The sequence below is a fragment of the Anopheles nili genome, chromosome 2 (assembly GCF_943737925.1).
Source record: "Anopheles nili chromosome 2, idAnoNiliSN_F5_01, whole genome shotgun sequence".
NCBI classification, from domain to species: domain Eukaryota; kingdom Metazoa; phylum Arthropoda; class Insecta; order Diptera; family Culicidae; genus Anopheles; species Anopheles nili.
The window spans coordinates 26,540,205-26,554,809 of NC_071291.1; the positions used below are offsets into that span (position 1 = coordinate 26,540,205).

Genomic DNA, 14,605 nt, shown 5'->3' on the forward strand with positions numbered 1-14,605 from the left:
TCAGTTTGAGGCAAACAACATATGCTACCATGACTAATAGGTATTGTCCTGCGGAAATTAAGTTCATTCCTGTCGCGTTGCCATTCCTGTCGTTCATGCCGTAAAAACGTTAAAATATTTTCATTGCAGCTTAATTTTCAAATTCGGATGCAAATAACTAACTTCAGGTTGATATTTTGTAGTTTTATAAGAAAAGGTTCGTATTAGCTTCCAGTTCATCAATAAAAACAATTATTACGTTACAAACTTTCTGTATAAAGTTCCTGTTCACCATAAATATCCCTTAAACCGAACAACATTTACTATATTTTTTATAGGGTTAACTTTTGAAAACCGTATGACGGTCGGTTAGCATGATAATGCTCCATTTGGTATCGTTGTGCCATCTAGAATCGTTCGATTTTTTTGTTTTCATATTTTTGGATTCGATGTAAATTATCCCACCAAACTCGCAGCCGGTGTTGTAGAATTAGTCGGAACCAGGGCGTCAAAGGTGCATCAAGAGTACTGATCGTCTCAGTTAGTTCCTTCCGGGAAATGTATCGAACCTCGCTGACTTCGGAATCGTTTGGCTTGAGATCGACGTCTTTCTGCAGGAACAGAATGTAGTCGATTTCGTGTTCACCCCAGGTTCCATCACCACGATCTGCATAGTGAATGCGGGTGAGGTAATGAAAATTTTCCGGTCGCACCTACAAATAAGTTGTACAGAGTGTTCTTAGTTTCAAATAGACACGATGCCTGCTGCATTTTTATCATTACCTGTGCCATTGGGATGCCGAGTTCGAAGTTCAATCTACGCTGGGCAGCACGCCGAATGCCAAGGGCATTTAGCTCTTCCCGTTCACCTTCAAACTCATACAGCGGATGACTGCAGCATGCGTTGGTGTAACAATCGGGAAAAGTAATCTATCCAAGGGAACGATGTCGGTCGTTGTAATGGAAATGTTACCACATTGAGGCGCGAATTATCAACATAGCAATGGGACGACACATTTTGGAAACGTTTGAATTATTCATGCGCATCTCAGACCATGACGTAAGGAAAGATACATGTAGAGTGCTACATCCTCACACAACGTGCTGTGGGAGAAAGTGGCACGATCGGTCGATCATGCTCCATGCCATACATACCTTGTGGATGGATCTACGCTGCAGCAGCATATCACCGGCATTGTTGAAGAGAAACACACTAAACGCTCGGTGCAATGGAATGTTGCCCTCGGGATCCACGCGATGGCAGTCTCGCTTCGAAGCACTTCCTAAAGCTCGATCGTGTTCATCAACCAGGATACATTTTTCTTCCAGTGCCAGTTCTTGCAGCTTGGCGGAGCTAGCTGTTGCAATATTTGAATTTGCCCGGGCGTTAGGAGCTAATTTTATAGCCGATCGGAATATTTGAGAAAACATTTTTTTTCCTGGATCAACGGGAAGCACTTCACTGCTGGTAATGGTATCTTTTCAGCGGCCGAACTAAGTTTAAAATGAAAATATACCGACTACAGCGCTCCTATCAGCAAGTAATAAACAACACGAACTCCACGTAAACTACTGTCAAATATGCCAGTTTGTTTTTGCTCCTCACTTAAATTATCGATCGTTACGTAAAGAATTGGGCAGAGTACCTTATATACTACATTATAAAAAAATGTATTCTCTTTCGCTACCTCGAAAGAAGATCTCTAAAACTATTTGTGCTTCTATTTTTCATTGTTTTTACGTTGTTAGTGCGTTGAAAGCCTTTTGGCGCAAGTGTCACAAAAGGCCTCTTGGTGAAAGCTGACAATCTTCACCTTTGACGTCAAGTAGATGGAACGAAAAAATTGGTTGTAATCAATCTCATCAAATTGAGGAATATTTCTTACAGCATTTCAATTAAGGTGTTTTCGTAAATTAGTTGGCGCAGCGCGTGTTGACTTTCCCCTTTTCACCGCTACACGTGCAGGCTTAAACGAGTCAACATTCACGATGGTAAGATTTGCAAACAAACAGGGAGTCCCTTCTAACAACACGTACTCATTCGGGCTGCTGTATCACTTGACCGATAACAAACTTCCGTTTTCCACCCACATCTTTTCGTTCGCAGATTCGCTTCATTTTGATACAGAATCGCGCTGGAAAAACGCGGCTTGCAAAATGGTACATGAACTTTGACGATGACGAAAAGCAAAAGCTAATCGAAGAAGTGCACGCCGTGGTGACGGTACGGGACGCGAAACACACAAATTTTGTCGAGTTCCGGAACTTCAAGATCGTGTACCGTCGTTATGCGGGTCTGTACTTTTGCATCTGCGTTGACGTGAACGACAATAATCTATGCTATCTAGAAGCAATTCACAACTTTGTCGAGGTTCTGAACGAGTACTTCCACAATGTATGCGAGCTGGACCTGGTGTTTAACTTCTATAAGGTGTACACAGTAGTGGACGAGATGTTTCTGGCGGGCGAAATTCGCGAAACGTCCCAGACGAAGGTCCTCAAACAGTTGTTGACGTTGAACTCGCTAGAGTAAAGCTGTATCGTCCGCGATGCCGCTCATAGGTATTAATTGTTGACCGCTACTTCTCCTCGTCCGGCTATTTAATTCTTTGTGGACGTGGAACCACAACGGCGGAGACGCTACCGTTACGCAAGGGCAAGATCGATTAACAAAACAAGTAGCTCGGTGGCACAAAAATGCATCTTCAGAACTGACAGCAGCATTCCAAAAGACGTTTAAGTTTTGGCCAAGGACGGATGTTGTCGAACAACTCGTGTATGCCATATTTGAGGGAACCGCTTCATAAAAGCTGCCCCCGTTTCCACGCTAATCTGTTCAGCGTTAGCTCGGTGGTAGGGGTATCATCCCTATCGCCGCTACATACACTCACTACACGGCGGAGCGAACGCCACTCGAACGCTAATCAACCTGTATGATAAACGCCTCGCGGGAGCAGACATCCATTACACATATTCATACAACTACAATATTCGTGTAAAGAATACCGAGGGAAAGCTTCGGTTCACTCCTAGGGTGGTGTCCAGTCACCGGTTATTGCTAGGAACAGAATCAAAACCAGACGATGGTCTTGCGGCAACCAACGCGTGGTGCATGCTGCACGAAACTCACCAAAAGTAATGGTTTAAATTAATTGAAAGCATTAACTATAAAGAGAAATAAGGGAAATATTATAGTAATATAACTATTATGATATATTATCGAAAATGATCTGCATTGCGTAGTAATCGAATAAACGAAAAGAACTATAATTTTCCTTACCATTTCGAAACGCACATCCGAAACATTTTTGCTGTTGGAGTGTTAAAACCTAGTCATTTTATTGCAAGATTCGAGATTAATATCGTGCTAAAACTAGATAAACCTGTTGTACAATCATTATATATTGTATTTTTTGTTTTCTGCTGCCTAGTTTCATGTTAGCCTTACATTAACCATACTTCTGGAAAAGGCACACTTGTCTAACTTCTGTCGTGTGAAGCTATCTACACTAAATTAAACTATTCAAATACAGCTCAAAACAATGATGCTCAACATTAGTTTCATTTCCAAGGTCTGGGAGTTTTGGTGGAAGATTTCCCCGAAAGACCCGCCTGGTTGAGGGTGGTTGCTGAAGCCGATTTACTCATCGTATTAGATGGCGTGTCGTTGGGAATGCGATTTTCCGTATCTTTCTCGGATTGCTTCCGGCAACTTGAAAGTACCTCCCCCAAACGTTTGAGATCATTCGGTGATTTTTGCAGTAGCAGCTCGATGTAGTTGTGCAGCAATTCCTTTGGGAAGCTGGGCACAATCGATTCAGTCGACCGTCGATTGATGGTCTGGGATACCGGTGTGCGGTAGACAGAATCGTTATCATCCACAACCGCGTTTGTCAACGTACGCACTCCGTCTAACCGATCTTTATCGACTTGTTCCAGTGTTATTCGATTAAATTTCCCTGATTTGGTATCGCTTGCCGGATAGTTATTACCATTGTTGAAGCCACTCTGTTGCCCGGGACTCATCAGGACATCTAGTGCCTGCTTCCATTGATTTTCCATGATCGAGTGCAGCTGTTCGGCTATGTCCGCACGTCGACTCTGGATCGCACGCAACTTATCTTCCAGTTCATGGATGCGCTTAGCCGAGTTAGCTAGCTGCAGCCGGTACAGTGATTCTTGTTCATTGTACCGTTCAGTTAACAAGCGAACTTCTTCCTCGCGTTTCTGATCGATCAGCTCGATCTGTCGTTTCGCTCGATCCGTTACGTTGCGCTCTTTCTTCTTGAACTCTTCCTTGAGGTCTTCTTTGGCAGTGGTTAGTTGCTTTTGAAGTTCCTTCAACTTATCGGACACGACATCATCCAGCTGTGATTGATAGGATTTTTTCAGTGAATGCCGTTGTATTTCTAATTCCTTTAAACGCATTTTCTGCAAGCAACAGACATTGGTCAATATGGAAAAGAGAGATCATGTATCCTCAACTAAAACGATTACTTACCGATTCCTCTTGATAAACGGCAATTTGTTCCTTCATGTGTTTCGTTTGATCCTGCAAAGTTCCATTCTCGCGCGTGACATCAGCGAATCGTTTGCTTAGACTGTCCGATTTGGTCTTCAGTGCGCAAAAATCCGCTCTTAACCGTACACTGTCCGCTAGCTTCTGTTTTTCTACTTGCAACTCTTCACTTATTTCATCGTTTGCCTTGCGTTGCTTTCCCAACTGAGCTCTAAGCTGACGTTCGTTTTCGCAGCTGTTAGCGAGACGTATCTGTAGGTCTTCCATCTGCTTCCGGTGTACGTCGTTCACGTCTTGGTTCGCAGTAGCAAGGTGTTCTACCTTTGTCTCCAAGATATCTCGTTTGTGCTCTAGCTTCTGCACAAGAATCAAAGCATCCGCCAGTTTTTTCTCGAGAAAAAGGTTTTTGTTCTTTGTCTCCACATTGTCCGCCATCAGTTTTTCGTGCGTTTCGATGTGCGCCAACTCCATTTTCCGAATCAGAGCTGTGAGACGCGCCGTTTCTTGCTCGAGATTGTCGATAATGAACACCTTTTCTTTGTCCACCGATAGAGCAACGGATATTTTCTCCTCAAATTCGAGCAACTTCATGCGCAATGACTGGATTTGCCGCTCGCAGTGTTGTCGCCGCAGATGTTCCTCTTGTAGTGCCTTCGAGTAGTCCAGTTGGCCGCCGGTCGTATGCCATATATCGTTTAAATTAAGCAGTTGTCCGTTTTTGGTGGATTTAACTGACATTCCGCCGTGTACATTTCGCGGAGGTTTTTGCGGTACGGGACCACAGGAAGAGGCTGATTTGGCAAGCCCATTGAAATCATTCGCAGTCAGCGATGGGTAATCGTTTATCGACATACTGTTTACATCGATCAACGATCCATTAGGACTGCGAGCACCGTTGTGTTGCATCATATGTGCATGCTTCTGCTGTTGCGGCTTATGATGCTCGTCATCCTGCAGGAACCGATCTATCTCGTGTAACATGTACTGTTCCTTCTTCGACTCCTGATGTTCGTGGTGTTTGAACGATGTCGACGCAACATAATGCTCCGTTCGTTCCGCAGCCGAGCCAGTTGCCATCGCATAATTTTCTATTCCTACCATAGCGTTCCCACAGCTGCGCTGTGCAAAGGACGCATAGGATGAGCAATCCACGGCGTCGCATACACAGTTGGCAGGAGAGCGCGGCGTCTGCGTAACGGGAGATGCACAGTTGAAGAAATCCGGTGGTATCTCCAGCAAAACATCTGTTTCATCCGAATCACTCATCACATGGTGCTCGTAGGTGCCTCACCGATACTTTTATGTTATTTTTAAAGCAAATGAATCAATATAAAATAAGGTAAAGGAAACATAAAACAGCACCGCTGTGAGAAAACAAAAGCAGTTAAAATACACACAACAAATGCAAGCTGTCAAACCGGGTGTCAGTTAATCGTAAACAAACCGTTGTTAACCTACGTTTAAATGGGATATGTGTACGACTTGCGTCTAGATGGTAGCTTTAACGAAGGCATCTCAAGCAAACATAATAACGCTGCAATCGTGAATATATGGATGATTTAAGTAAATATGATTGATTTGGCTAAAATGACACAGTATGTATAAGCCACACAAAATTTTCAAATGATAACCGAACTTACGGCTTTATTATTGAATGTTGAACATAACTCTAGATTTTAAACAATCGACAACATTTTAGAATATTCAAATTCATTTAAAACATCCAAATGTCGGTGAAGTGCATAATTATTATCGGTAAATAATTTAAGCATGTTCTCTTTCAAGTTCAACGTGATTCGAAAAAAATGAGCTTTCTGATGCAGTTCGTGAAGCTTTTTTTCGGTTTCTTGGGCATCAGTTTCGCCGGTCACAGAGGGGTTGGTCGAGAAACCAAAATACACATAAAAAGCTCAACCCTTGCGTTGGATTCGATTTTTCGTGCGACCGCGTTCAGCGACGGTTCGATTCACAAGGGGCGATCAGTATTAAATGTGCATCCCGAGACAACCGTAACCCAGAAGAGTTTCGTGTGTGCGCGGACACTGTTTGTGATGAAAATGAAACCGGAATCATCATCGACGGCGCTGAGCTCGCCGTTGAAGGGGTTGGTGGAATTCCTGCGGCTCATTTACGCCAAGTGCTACCGTAAAGTGGTTCGAGAATGCAACCAGTAAGTGCGTATGTTGTGTGCGTTTTTTCGCGGATTCCTCTGCTCGTGTGTTGTTGCAATACAAGCTTTTTTTTGCACATCGCATGCACAGTCATCAAGGATGCTGGGTACAAGCTTCGATACGTATCATCCCCCATTGAGCCACCCCCAATTTTAACCGTGTTGAGCTTTCTCTCATTTCGCTCACCTGTGCAATCACCGCATGGAGTGTAGAAGTTATACGGTCCGTCCGGTCCGTATCGGCCGACAGTCCACCCCAAAACGCCGTCACACCCTCCCCTCCCCCACCCCCATTGCACCCTCTTTACGAATGGTTTGTTGTGGTTAATGTGGTTTAAAAAATATTCCCTTGCTTGTGCGGTACAGGTTCGAACCCCACCAGAATAATTAGCGCGCGTGTACGCTGACCTCCCGATGGCCGATGGCTCCGGTGAAGCGTATCAGTAGTTGAATACCATTAAGGAGTGAAAGTAGACGAGGTAGTGAAATTGTTTCGCAAGACGCACACAAAACACCGCGCTTAGGTTGGGTCCTTGCCGAAAATAGCACACCACCGCAACTGAATCCACATAATTTAGCACCGAAAAATAGTGCCACACTCTCGCAGACTACTGCTGGAAATATCGATCCCGATTTCCGCAATTGTGCCGCTTCCGAATGGCCACAAAATTAATGGATAAAGGGTTGTTGAGGGTCGTGGCGAGAAGACAAAAAGAAAGCAACAAAAAAATGTGCAACCGCTGCCAATCGTGCCCAAAACAAACAACGCCGCCCAATGCGTCCGTGCTTTTATCGATCGCGTTCCGGCAAACATTAGGACGTGTGCACGGTTATTGTTGGGGTAGACGCGAAAGAGATAGAGGGAGCTAGAATGAGACAGAAAATTTTAGTTAGGACGGGTCAGTTGAGGTTCTGCAACGTTCTATTACCGCTTTTGAAATTTTCCCCAATGAACTTTATACCACTTAGGAATAGAATCATGAATAGCTGAAACTTCTAGTATAGGTTTTCTAAAATGCATTCACAAGAAGATGCACTAGCCCACGCCACCAAGGTGCAATTTTCGCACGATGCGAACGGACCGACGACGCATTTGCGAGATGTACTCTTTTTTGATGCGTTTTATTGAAGTGCAAAGCAAATAATTATCTACTCGTGCCGCGTCTCGCTCGATGACGTGCACATGTGCAAGACTGGTTTTTTTCCTATTTCATTCGCATAAAAAAATCCTTCGAAAACCCATAATGCAGATGAAACCCCGGGGAGTAGCAATTGCGAATTGCATTAAAAATGTTCCCCACGTTCGTTCGTATTGGATGCGCTTGCTGCACTATTCCGCCAGCCCAGAATAGAAGAGTATGTCGCAGGGAACACCGAATAGACAGAGGCACCTTATAAGAAGCCACAAGAGCACGCGGCTCCACTTCCGGCCAGTAAAGATCTTGTCAATGCGATACGGTTAAGTGGCAAACAAATTAAGCATTTATCTTGCCACCAACTCGACGGCAGACGAATGGAACGTGGCAACTTGATATTGACACAAATCTGGTCTGGTGCTTTAGGGCTGGGAGATGTGGGTGTGTGTGTTTTTTTTCTAAATCAGCCGCAGCTGGTTTTTCTTTGCCAGGGGTGAAGAATTGGTATTGTTGTTTTATATCAGATATTCCAACTGTCCAACGTGGAAGCTGTTGGAAGAGGTCCCCATGCAAATTTTAACTGGTTTGTCACACGAATCGCATTAAAAACGATCGGCGAGCATCCATCTTTAAGCGGCATTCATGAAGATGAACGACTTAATTGGAATCGGCATCTCCTTGCGGGGAGTTTTCTATTCAAATTTTATGGCACACTTCTTTTTAGTGCCAATTCCGTCTCACATGTATCGAGCCTAAGGTCATTTGGTGCGTTTAATACCTCATATAAAATCGTCTGGTGAGAGAAATGCGAGGAGTTTGTGTAGCGATTACGTTGCTTTATGTACGATTAATTGCTAGTCCCAAAACTCCATCCAGCGTGGTCATCCGTAGAGACGATCTGATTGTATGTTTTGGTCGTTTTGTTTGATAGCAAACCGAACCCCATGGTTACCGTTTTGTTTGGCACGCTATTTCAATGGGGGTAACTTTCACAGGGAATCGCGAGGTTCGATCCATTGCATAAGCCCTCGAAAGGACTCGGTTGAGAGTTTGTCTGACCTTGACAGGGCAGGATACTCGTACGCCCGTTGCCGGTGTCATTACACAGACAAATAGGATAAGGTAGCTCACGGTTTGCATGGTTTTGCCTTCTCGCGAGGGCTCACTGTTGCGCCCTTTTCGAGTTCCATGGGGGGGTTGGTTTCTTCTTATTTGCACGGACACCATAGTTTTTCCCTCTCCAATTTCGCACCGCAACGTGGGACCAACCACACTCGCAAATGGCGATGATTATGAAACGCCATTCATGCAGAAAGCACAACAACGCTCAGGCGAACCAAAAGCTGGTTAACCCACGAAAGTCACCTGCCGATGGAACAACCCTGCATGATGAACGATCTCGCGTTCGTATTCTGACCTGGAAAGAAGGCAGATTGTCTGCAAACGTGTGACAGCGGATTATCAATCAACGCGGTTCGATTCGTCGGTATGGCAGCTTCCGAAGAGCTTTGCGGTCGACGGAGGGCCGGTTTTGGGTTGAGCTTTCGGGGGAAAAGGAGCGTCGACTTTCGGTGCGATTGCAACACGTCCTACCGAGGCCACGATCGCATTAGGGTGCTTGTCGATCCCGAGCGAAAGGCCGTTGAAATTACGAGATCGATGGGCTGAACGTTCCCAAACGCGAAATTACGAGGCAAAAGTTTCGTGTTTGTTTGTTTTCCATCGTATCAGCGATGTTGGTAATTCCTTAGTTATCCGTTGCGAAACCGCCCTCACCGGAAATTCCTCTATTTTGGATACATTTTGAGTTCGATTTTCTACCTGTTTTGAGCGAAGAAAATGGCATTGGAAACTACAGCAGGACAATAATCTATCAGTCGCGACTGGTTTTTGTGAGTCCAGGTGTCTGATTTTGAAATCAAAAATCCCTCCACTCGCAGAACTTACCATATCGTTAATGCATTAAAAAACAAGCACACTTCAAAGAAATGCCGATAATGTCGCAACTGGCTGCGAACTCCGGTCATCTGCATAAAGGCGTATCGGTAGAGCTATCAGGCTTTTAAAACCCCAAGCTTTTCGCTCTTTTGTTCCTAAAAGCGGCGGGTTTTCGTTTCGTTCGCGTTGAAAGCGTCATCTCCCATTTCAGTTACCTAAGTGTGGACTTTTAGCTGTGAAGAGTCTGCTTCTAAACGTAGAATGTTGAGAACCGCCCGTACCGTGTTACTGCGATCTTTGCGATATCCGATTTAACCCCTTTGTTTTCCGGCATTGTTTCGCCTGCAACTCAACGCAGGTGCATCGCTGATAAGTTGTTCACATTCTATGCTTCCGCGTTGCCGCGATCACACCTTCCGGATTTGATTTCTTCATCGTACCTTTTCACTAACTACGCTTGTCATGTTGAGATTACAAAACTTTACATAGCCGAAACTTTTCGACAAACTTTATGCTCACGGTCGCCGGGACGAGGAGTTGGGAGAGCTATTTTTGGACGCCAGTGCGACCAGGGACCGGTTTTTTGGGCCATTCGAAACCAAAACCGTGGCCTACAGCTCGTCGTTTATGTGCCTCGTACATCTGCCTCCTTATTGTGGAGTTTTTTGTGTGTGTTTGGTTGTTTCCTTCTAGTCGTTATATCGCTTCGAGTGGGTTGTTTTTGTCTCGCACGTGTAACATATAGCATACCATTTTTGCAGACTGTATAATTGTTGATGGTCCTCTTTCTTTTTTTGCTCCCACATGTGGCTTCTTTCGGCGAAGTTTGGTGCCGCCTGATATGAACGCATGCATTTAGCTCGACCCCTGATGGGCTCCACGATGGGCTGTAATTCATCAGCACACGTCACTCGATCGCCCATTACTACATGCCGTGGTGTGAAGGAGATCGCTCGCTTGATCTCTCGATTTCTCGCCCATGCTCGCCGAAACAACGCGTGAACGTGGAAGAGATCTTCTCAGTGAGTGTTTCGATTCACCTGACCGAGTACAGCTCTCGGTACCGGTTCGGCATATTTTCATGCTCCCAGCTCCTCATGATCAAACCCGCAATGATCGCGCGAGGTACTGGTGATCAGTGCGCTCATTCGCCCATTCGTTCGACGAAGCTCGCGGGCGCATTTCGTGGCGTGCGTGCGTGCCTTCGCCTCATCGGTGAATGCAGACTAGAGTCAGTGAAACACGGCGACATTCAGACTTTCTGAGTACGCGAACGGATCGCTTTCTCCTCTGGACAACGCATTCGAAAAGTGCATTTTAACGGAGGACAAGGATACCCAGGACCAAGGATAAAACCATAGGTATCCTCTTTACGATCGAACAGCTGTGTATGCGTGTGTATGTGTGTGTGTGTGTGTGCGTGCGTAAGCTTGTGAAAAAGATCCACCAGCCTCGAGAGTCGGCAGATCGATCAAGTGCTTTCCTTTTCCTAAGTACACCATCTCAACCGAGTAACGCCAAAAAGTGCCCTCTGATTACCCCAATCTCAAACTGGTTTTTTGCTGCAATTTCAGCTCGTCTCGTGCGGCTTCCCGTTCCGAGACAATGGCCACTAATATTTGTTTTTGTTTTGCACCTTTCGTTCTCCATTTTCAACTGGCACACCGTGTACATTTCTCTCTTGCATGCCCCACACTCGCAGCTGATCGTATTCAGGTCGCCCCATTAGATCGCTTGCGTTTCGTTGAAAAAAAAATCGCGTCTTGAGGTGCATCCTGCAGTGAAGTGTATGATAAGTACGAGTAATGCATATCGCTACCATTTCTCAAGAGTGGTTGGTCCTTTAAACGGGTAGGCTCGTGATGGGACACATGCAACGGATCCTCGTGGAACTGCCCATAAAATAGGCCACCATGTTGTGAGGCCTTTTCCTCTCTGAACACTCAGTTATCCGTCCATTCGTGCTGCCAAGGTTGATCTTGACGCACGGTAGGCTGTGCTACAATAAATCGCGATTTATTGTCCACCTTTGAAGGTACTTGAAGAAGAAAAAAAAGGGAAGGCATCCGTTTAGGCGCTGCACGGTTTTGATGGATCGCATTCCGCGCAACACACTCGAATCTGGTTTATACGGTTACAACTCCCCAGCTCACGAGGCTCACCCTTGAGGTCTAGAAGAACCTACACCTCGAAAAAAACCATCTTCACTTAGTAATGCATAGTTTCCGCTTCTAGTGCCACCGTCACGAACTGCGTCGTTAGATTAGAGCGTTAAAACGGATCTTACCTTCTTAGGGGCTTTTCCTGGGTGGGCTATTCGTGGTATCATCACCTTCTTAGCCGGTGGGCTTCCATCGCGTGTGACCACTCGAGGGTGGTTTATGGAACGAGCATTAAGTGTGAATTCCTTTGCTTTCGATTAGGCAGGGATTTATTGCTCGCTGATTAACGCGCGCCGATGGTTATTATTAGCACCCAGTGTATGTGAGAGGCGGAATAGATGGAACCGTTTACTGCTGCTTCCTTGGACACAAAAAGGACACTATGCCAGTACGGTGCTCCGTTATCCTTCAACTAATGTCCCCTTTGTTCGCTTTCATTCCCGAAAACAGACAAATGAGCTACGCTATTCGCCGGCTGCTGCGGGCAGCCATGTGCGTTTTCAGCTGGTTCGTGATGCCGTACTCGCAGTGCGTGAGTGGCCGAATAGCACGCCGGAAGTTGCCCCCGATCGAGAACCCGCTGCTGCTACAATCGGCCACGGTGTTGGCGGAGCGTATCCGCAAGGGTGAAGTCCGCAGCGAGGACGTTTTGCGGGCGTACATCGATCGCTGTCAGCAGGTGAACCCTCTCCTAAACGCCATCGTCGAGGATCGGTTCGAGGATGCTCTCGAGGAGGCACGTCAGATCGATCGGCAGCTGGCCGATGGCAGTCTGGGACCGGTGCAAGAGCTGGCCCGTACTAAACCACTGCTGGGGTTGCCCGTTTCCATCAAAGAGAGTCTTGCCGTTGAGGGCATGAGTAACACGGCTGGCCGGAAGTTGCGTGAAAAGAAGGTCGCTCTGGCAGATGCCCCGGTTGTGCGGCAGATCCGGCAAGCCGGTGGTGTGGTGCTACTGGTGAGCAACACTCCCGAGTTGTGTCTCTGCTGGGAGACGTATAATCAGTGTACCGGATTGACCCGCAACCCGTACAACCTGCAACGTACGGCCGGAGGCTCATCGGGAGGTGAGGCTGCTTTGATCGCGTCCGCAGGATCACTGCTTGGCGTTACGACCGATATCGCCGGTTCGTCTCGACTTCCGGCCATGTTTACGGGCGTATTTGGCCACAAACCATCACCGTACGTCGTGTCTCCGTACGGACATCATCCGTCGTGTGATGACGAGAACTGGGGCAGCTTTTTCACGCCGGGTGCCATGTGCCGGTATGCCGAGGATCTACCACTGTTGCTGGGTGCGATGTGTGATCCGGCTGGGGCATCCGTTACACTAGACCGTCCGGTTCAGACGGGAGCGATTCGATGCTACTACATGGAAAACGACGGTCCATCGGGATTGACGCGTCCCATTGATCCGGACATTGTACGTGCGATTCGGGATGTGGCCACACACCTAAACGCCCAGCGTGTCCACTTAAAACGACTCCGTTGGACACTCGACATCTCGATCTGCAAGATGCTGCGGATGCGCAACATCGAGACGATCTACAGCCCGCAGGCGAACGGAAAACCAGACACGACGATCAAGCGCGAACTGTTGCGGTATCTGTTGGGCCGGTCCGACTCCGATCTGCCGTCGGTTATGATTGGACCGATGCAGCACATCGTTAACCACTACATTCCGCAGTCCCGGCTCGATTTTCTCGATGGGCAGACCGAGAAACTCCGCAAGGACTTCATCGATCTGCTCGGGACGGATGGGGTGTTTATCTATCCTGGCTTCCCGAACACGGCCCACCGGCACTATCGCATCTTCCACAAGCTCGTCGACACGACGTACATGATGGTGTTTAACACCGTCGGATTGCCGGCCGCCTCCTGCATGGTCGGGTTCGATCGAGAGAAACTCCCCATCGGTGTGCAGGTAAGTGCTCGTTTGCTGGACAAAACACAATCACCTGAAACTCGCTCTCACACGTGTGTGTTCTTTTCCCGCCAGGTTGTGGCCGCTCCGGGCCAGGATCATCTGATCTTCGCCGTCGCTAAAGAGCTAGAGCGACGGTTTGGTGGTTGGGTGCCGCCATCTTAAGCACCCTTAGCCGCTCTTTTAGCGTCCTTTTTTTAGCGAAAATCTTCGGCGGCCCAGCCGTCATCCCGATTGTGATTATTTCGAGCTTATAAACTCAAACTTCCGTAACCGTGGGTTTCGTTTGACGTTTTGATTCGTTCGGAGTCCTGTGCGCACGCCCTGAGTGAGTGTGCGTGTACCATATCGAGCGGCCGGAAATGCGCGGGATTACTATCTGCTCCTGGCGCAGGTCCTCGTTCTGGTTGTTTCCGTTTGGCTCATCGATTTTGGAGTATCGAATTTATGATGATAATGACACACACCCACAAATGTTTCATAGGCGCATGAAGTTATCCGTTTGCATGCGTAGTTGGCTGTTATAAATGTTTAGCGAGAGGACAGGTGGGGTTGGTTTACGTAAAACGAAGCGTGGAATGTTTAACAGTGGACATATTATATAGTATAATAAACGTATCATTAATAACCTAGAGTCGATTTTGGTGTGTTTGGGTAGACTTTTTTCTTCAAATATCACAAGCCATTGATCGAAAAGAAAGAAAGATTTTCAGCGGAACAACGCAAATTATGCAAAAGGCGCAATGTGTGTGATAGCGACTGAATAGGACAGGAGAT

The 14,605-nt window shown here is 46.6% G+C and overlaps 4 protein-coding genes across 4 annotated transcripts; 2 read left to right on the top strand and 2 right to left on the bottom strand.

Annotated features, from left to right (window-relative positions):
• Positions 1 to 232: 232 nt before the first annotated feature.
• On the bottom strand, positions 233 to 1,464 carry LOC128722906 (isopentenyl-diphosphate Delta-isomerase 1). The gene is made up of 3 exons (XM_053816631.1): positions 1,135 to 1,464; positions 763 to 909; positions 233 to 692 (listed from the first exon to the last, which is right to left on the bottom strand). Exons 1-3 carry the CDS (start codon positions 1,408 to 1,410, stop codon positions 387 to 389), a joined length of 729 nt encoding a protein of 242 aa, XP_053672606.1. The 5' UTR covers positions 1,411 to 1,464; the 3' UTR covers positions 233 to 386.
• Positions 1,465 to 1,831: 367 nt separating this feature from the next.
• Positions 1,832 to 3,238, top strand: LOC128730637 (AP-2 complex subunit sigma). The gene is made up of 2 exons (XM_053823713.1): positions 1,832 to 1,971; positions 2,087 to 3,238. Exons 1-2 carry the CDS (start codon positions 1,969 to 1,971, stop codon positions 2,510 to 2,512), a joined length of 429 nt encoding a protein of 142 aa, XP_053679688.1. The 5' UTR covers positions 1,832 to 1,968; the 3' UTR covers positions 2,513 to 3,238.
• Positions 3,239 to 3,418: 180 nt separating this feature from the next.
• Positions 3,419 to 5,764, bottom strand: LOC128720589 (uncharacterized). Its single transcript, XM_053814265.1, has 2 exons — positions 4,481 to 5,764; positions 3,419 to 4,410 (listed from the first exon to the last, which is right to left on the bottom strand). Exons 1-2 carry the CDS (start codon positions 5,762 to 5,764, stop codon positions 3,541 to 3,543), a joined length of 2,154 nt encoding a protein of 717 aa, XP_053670240.1. The 3' UTR covers positions 3,419 to 3,540.
• Positions 5,765 to 6,485: 721 nt separating this feature from the next.
• LOC128730834 (fatty-acid amide hydrolase 2-B) lies at positions 6,486 to 14,455 on the top strand. The gene is made up of 3 exons (XM_053823915.1): positions 6,486 to 6,668; positions 12,355 to 13,828; positions 13,904 to 14,455. Exons 1-3 carry the CDS (start codon positions 6,550 to 6,552, stop codon positions 13,991 to 13,993), a joined length of 1,683 nt encoding a protein of 560 aa, XP_053679890.1. The 5' UTR covers positions 6,486 to 6,549; the 3' UTR covers positions 13,994 to 14,455.
• The last annotated feature ends 150 nt before the right edge of the window (positions 14,456 to 14,605 follow it).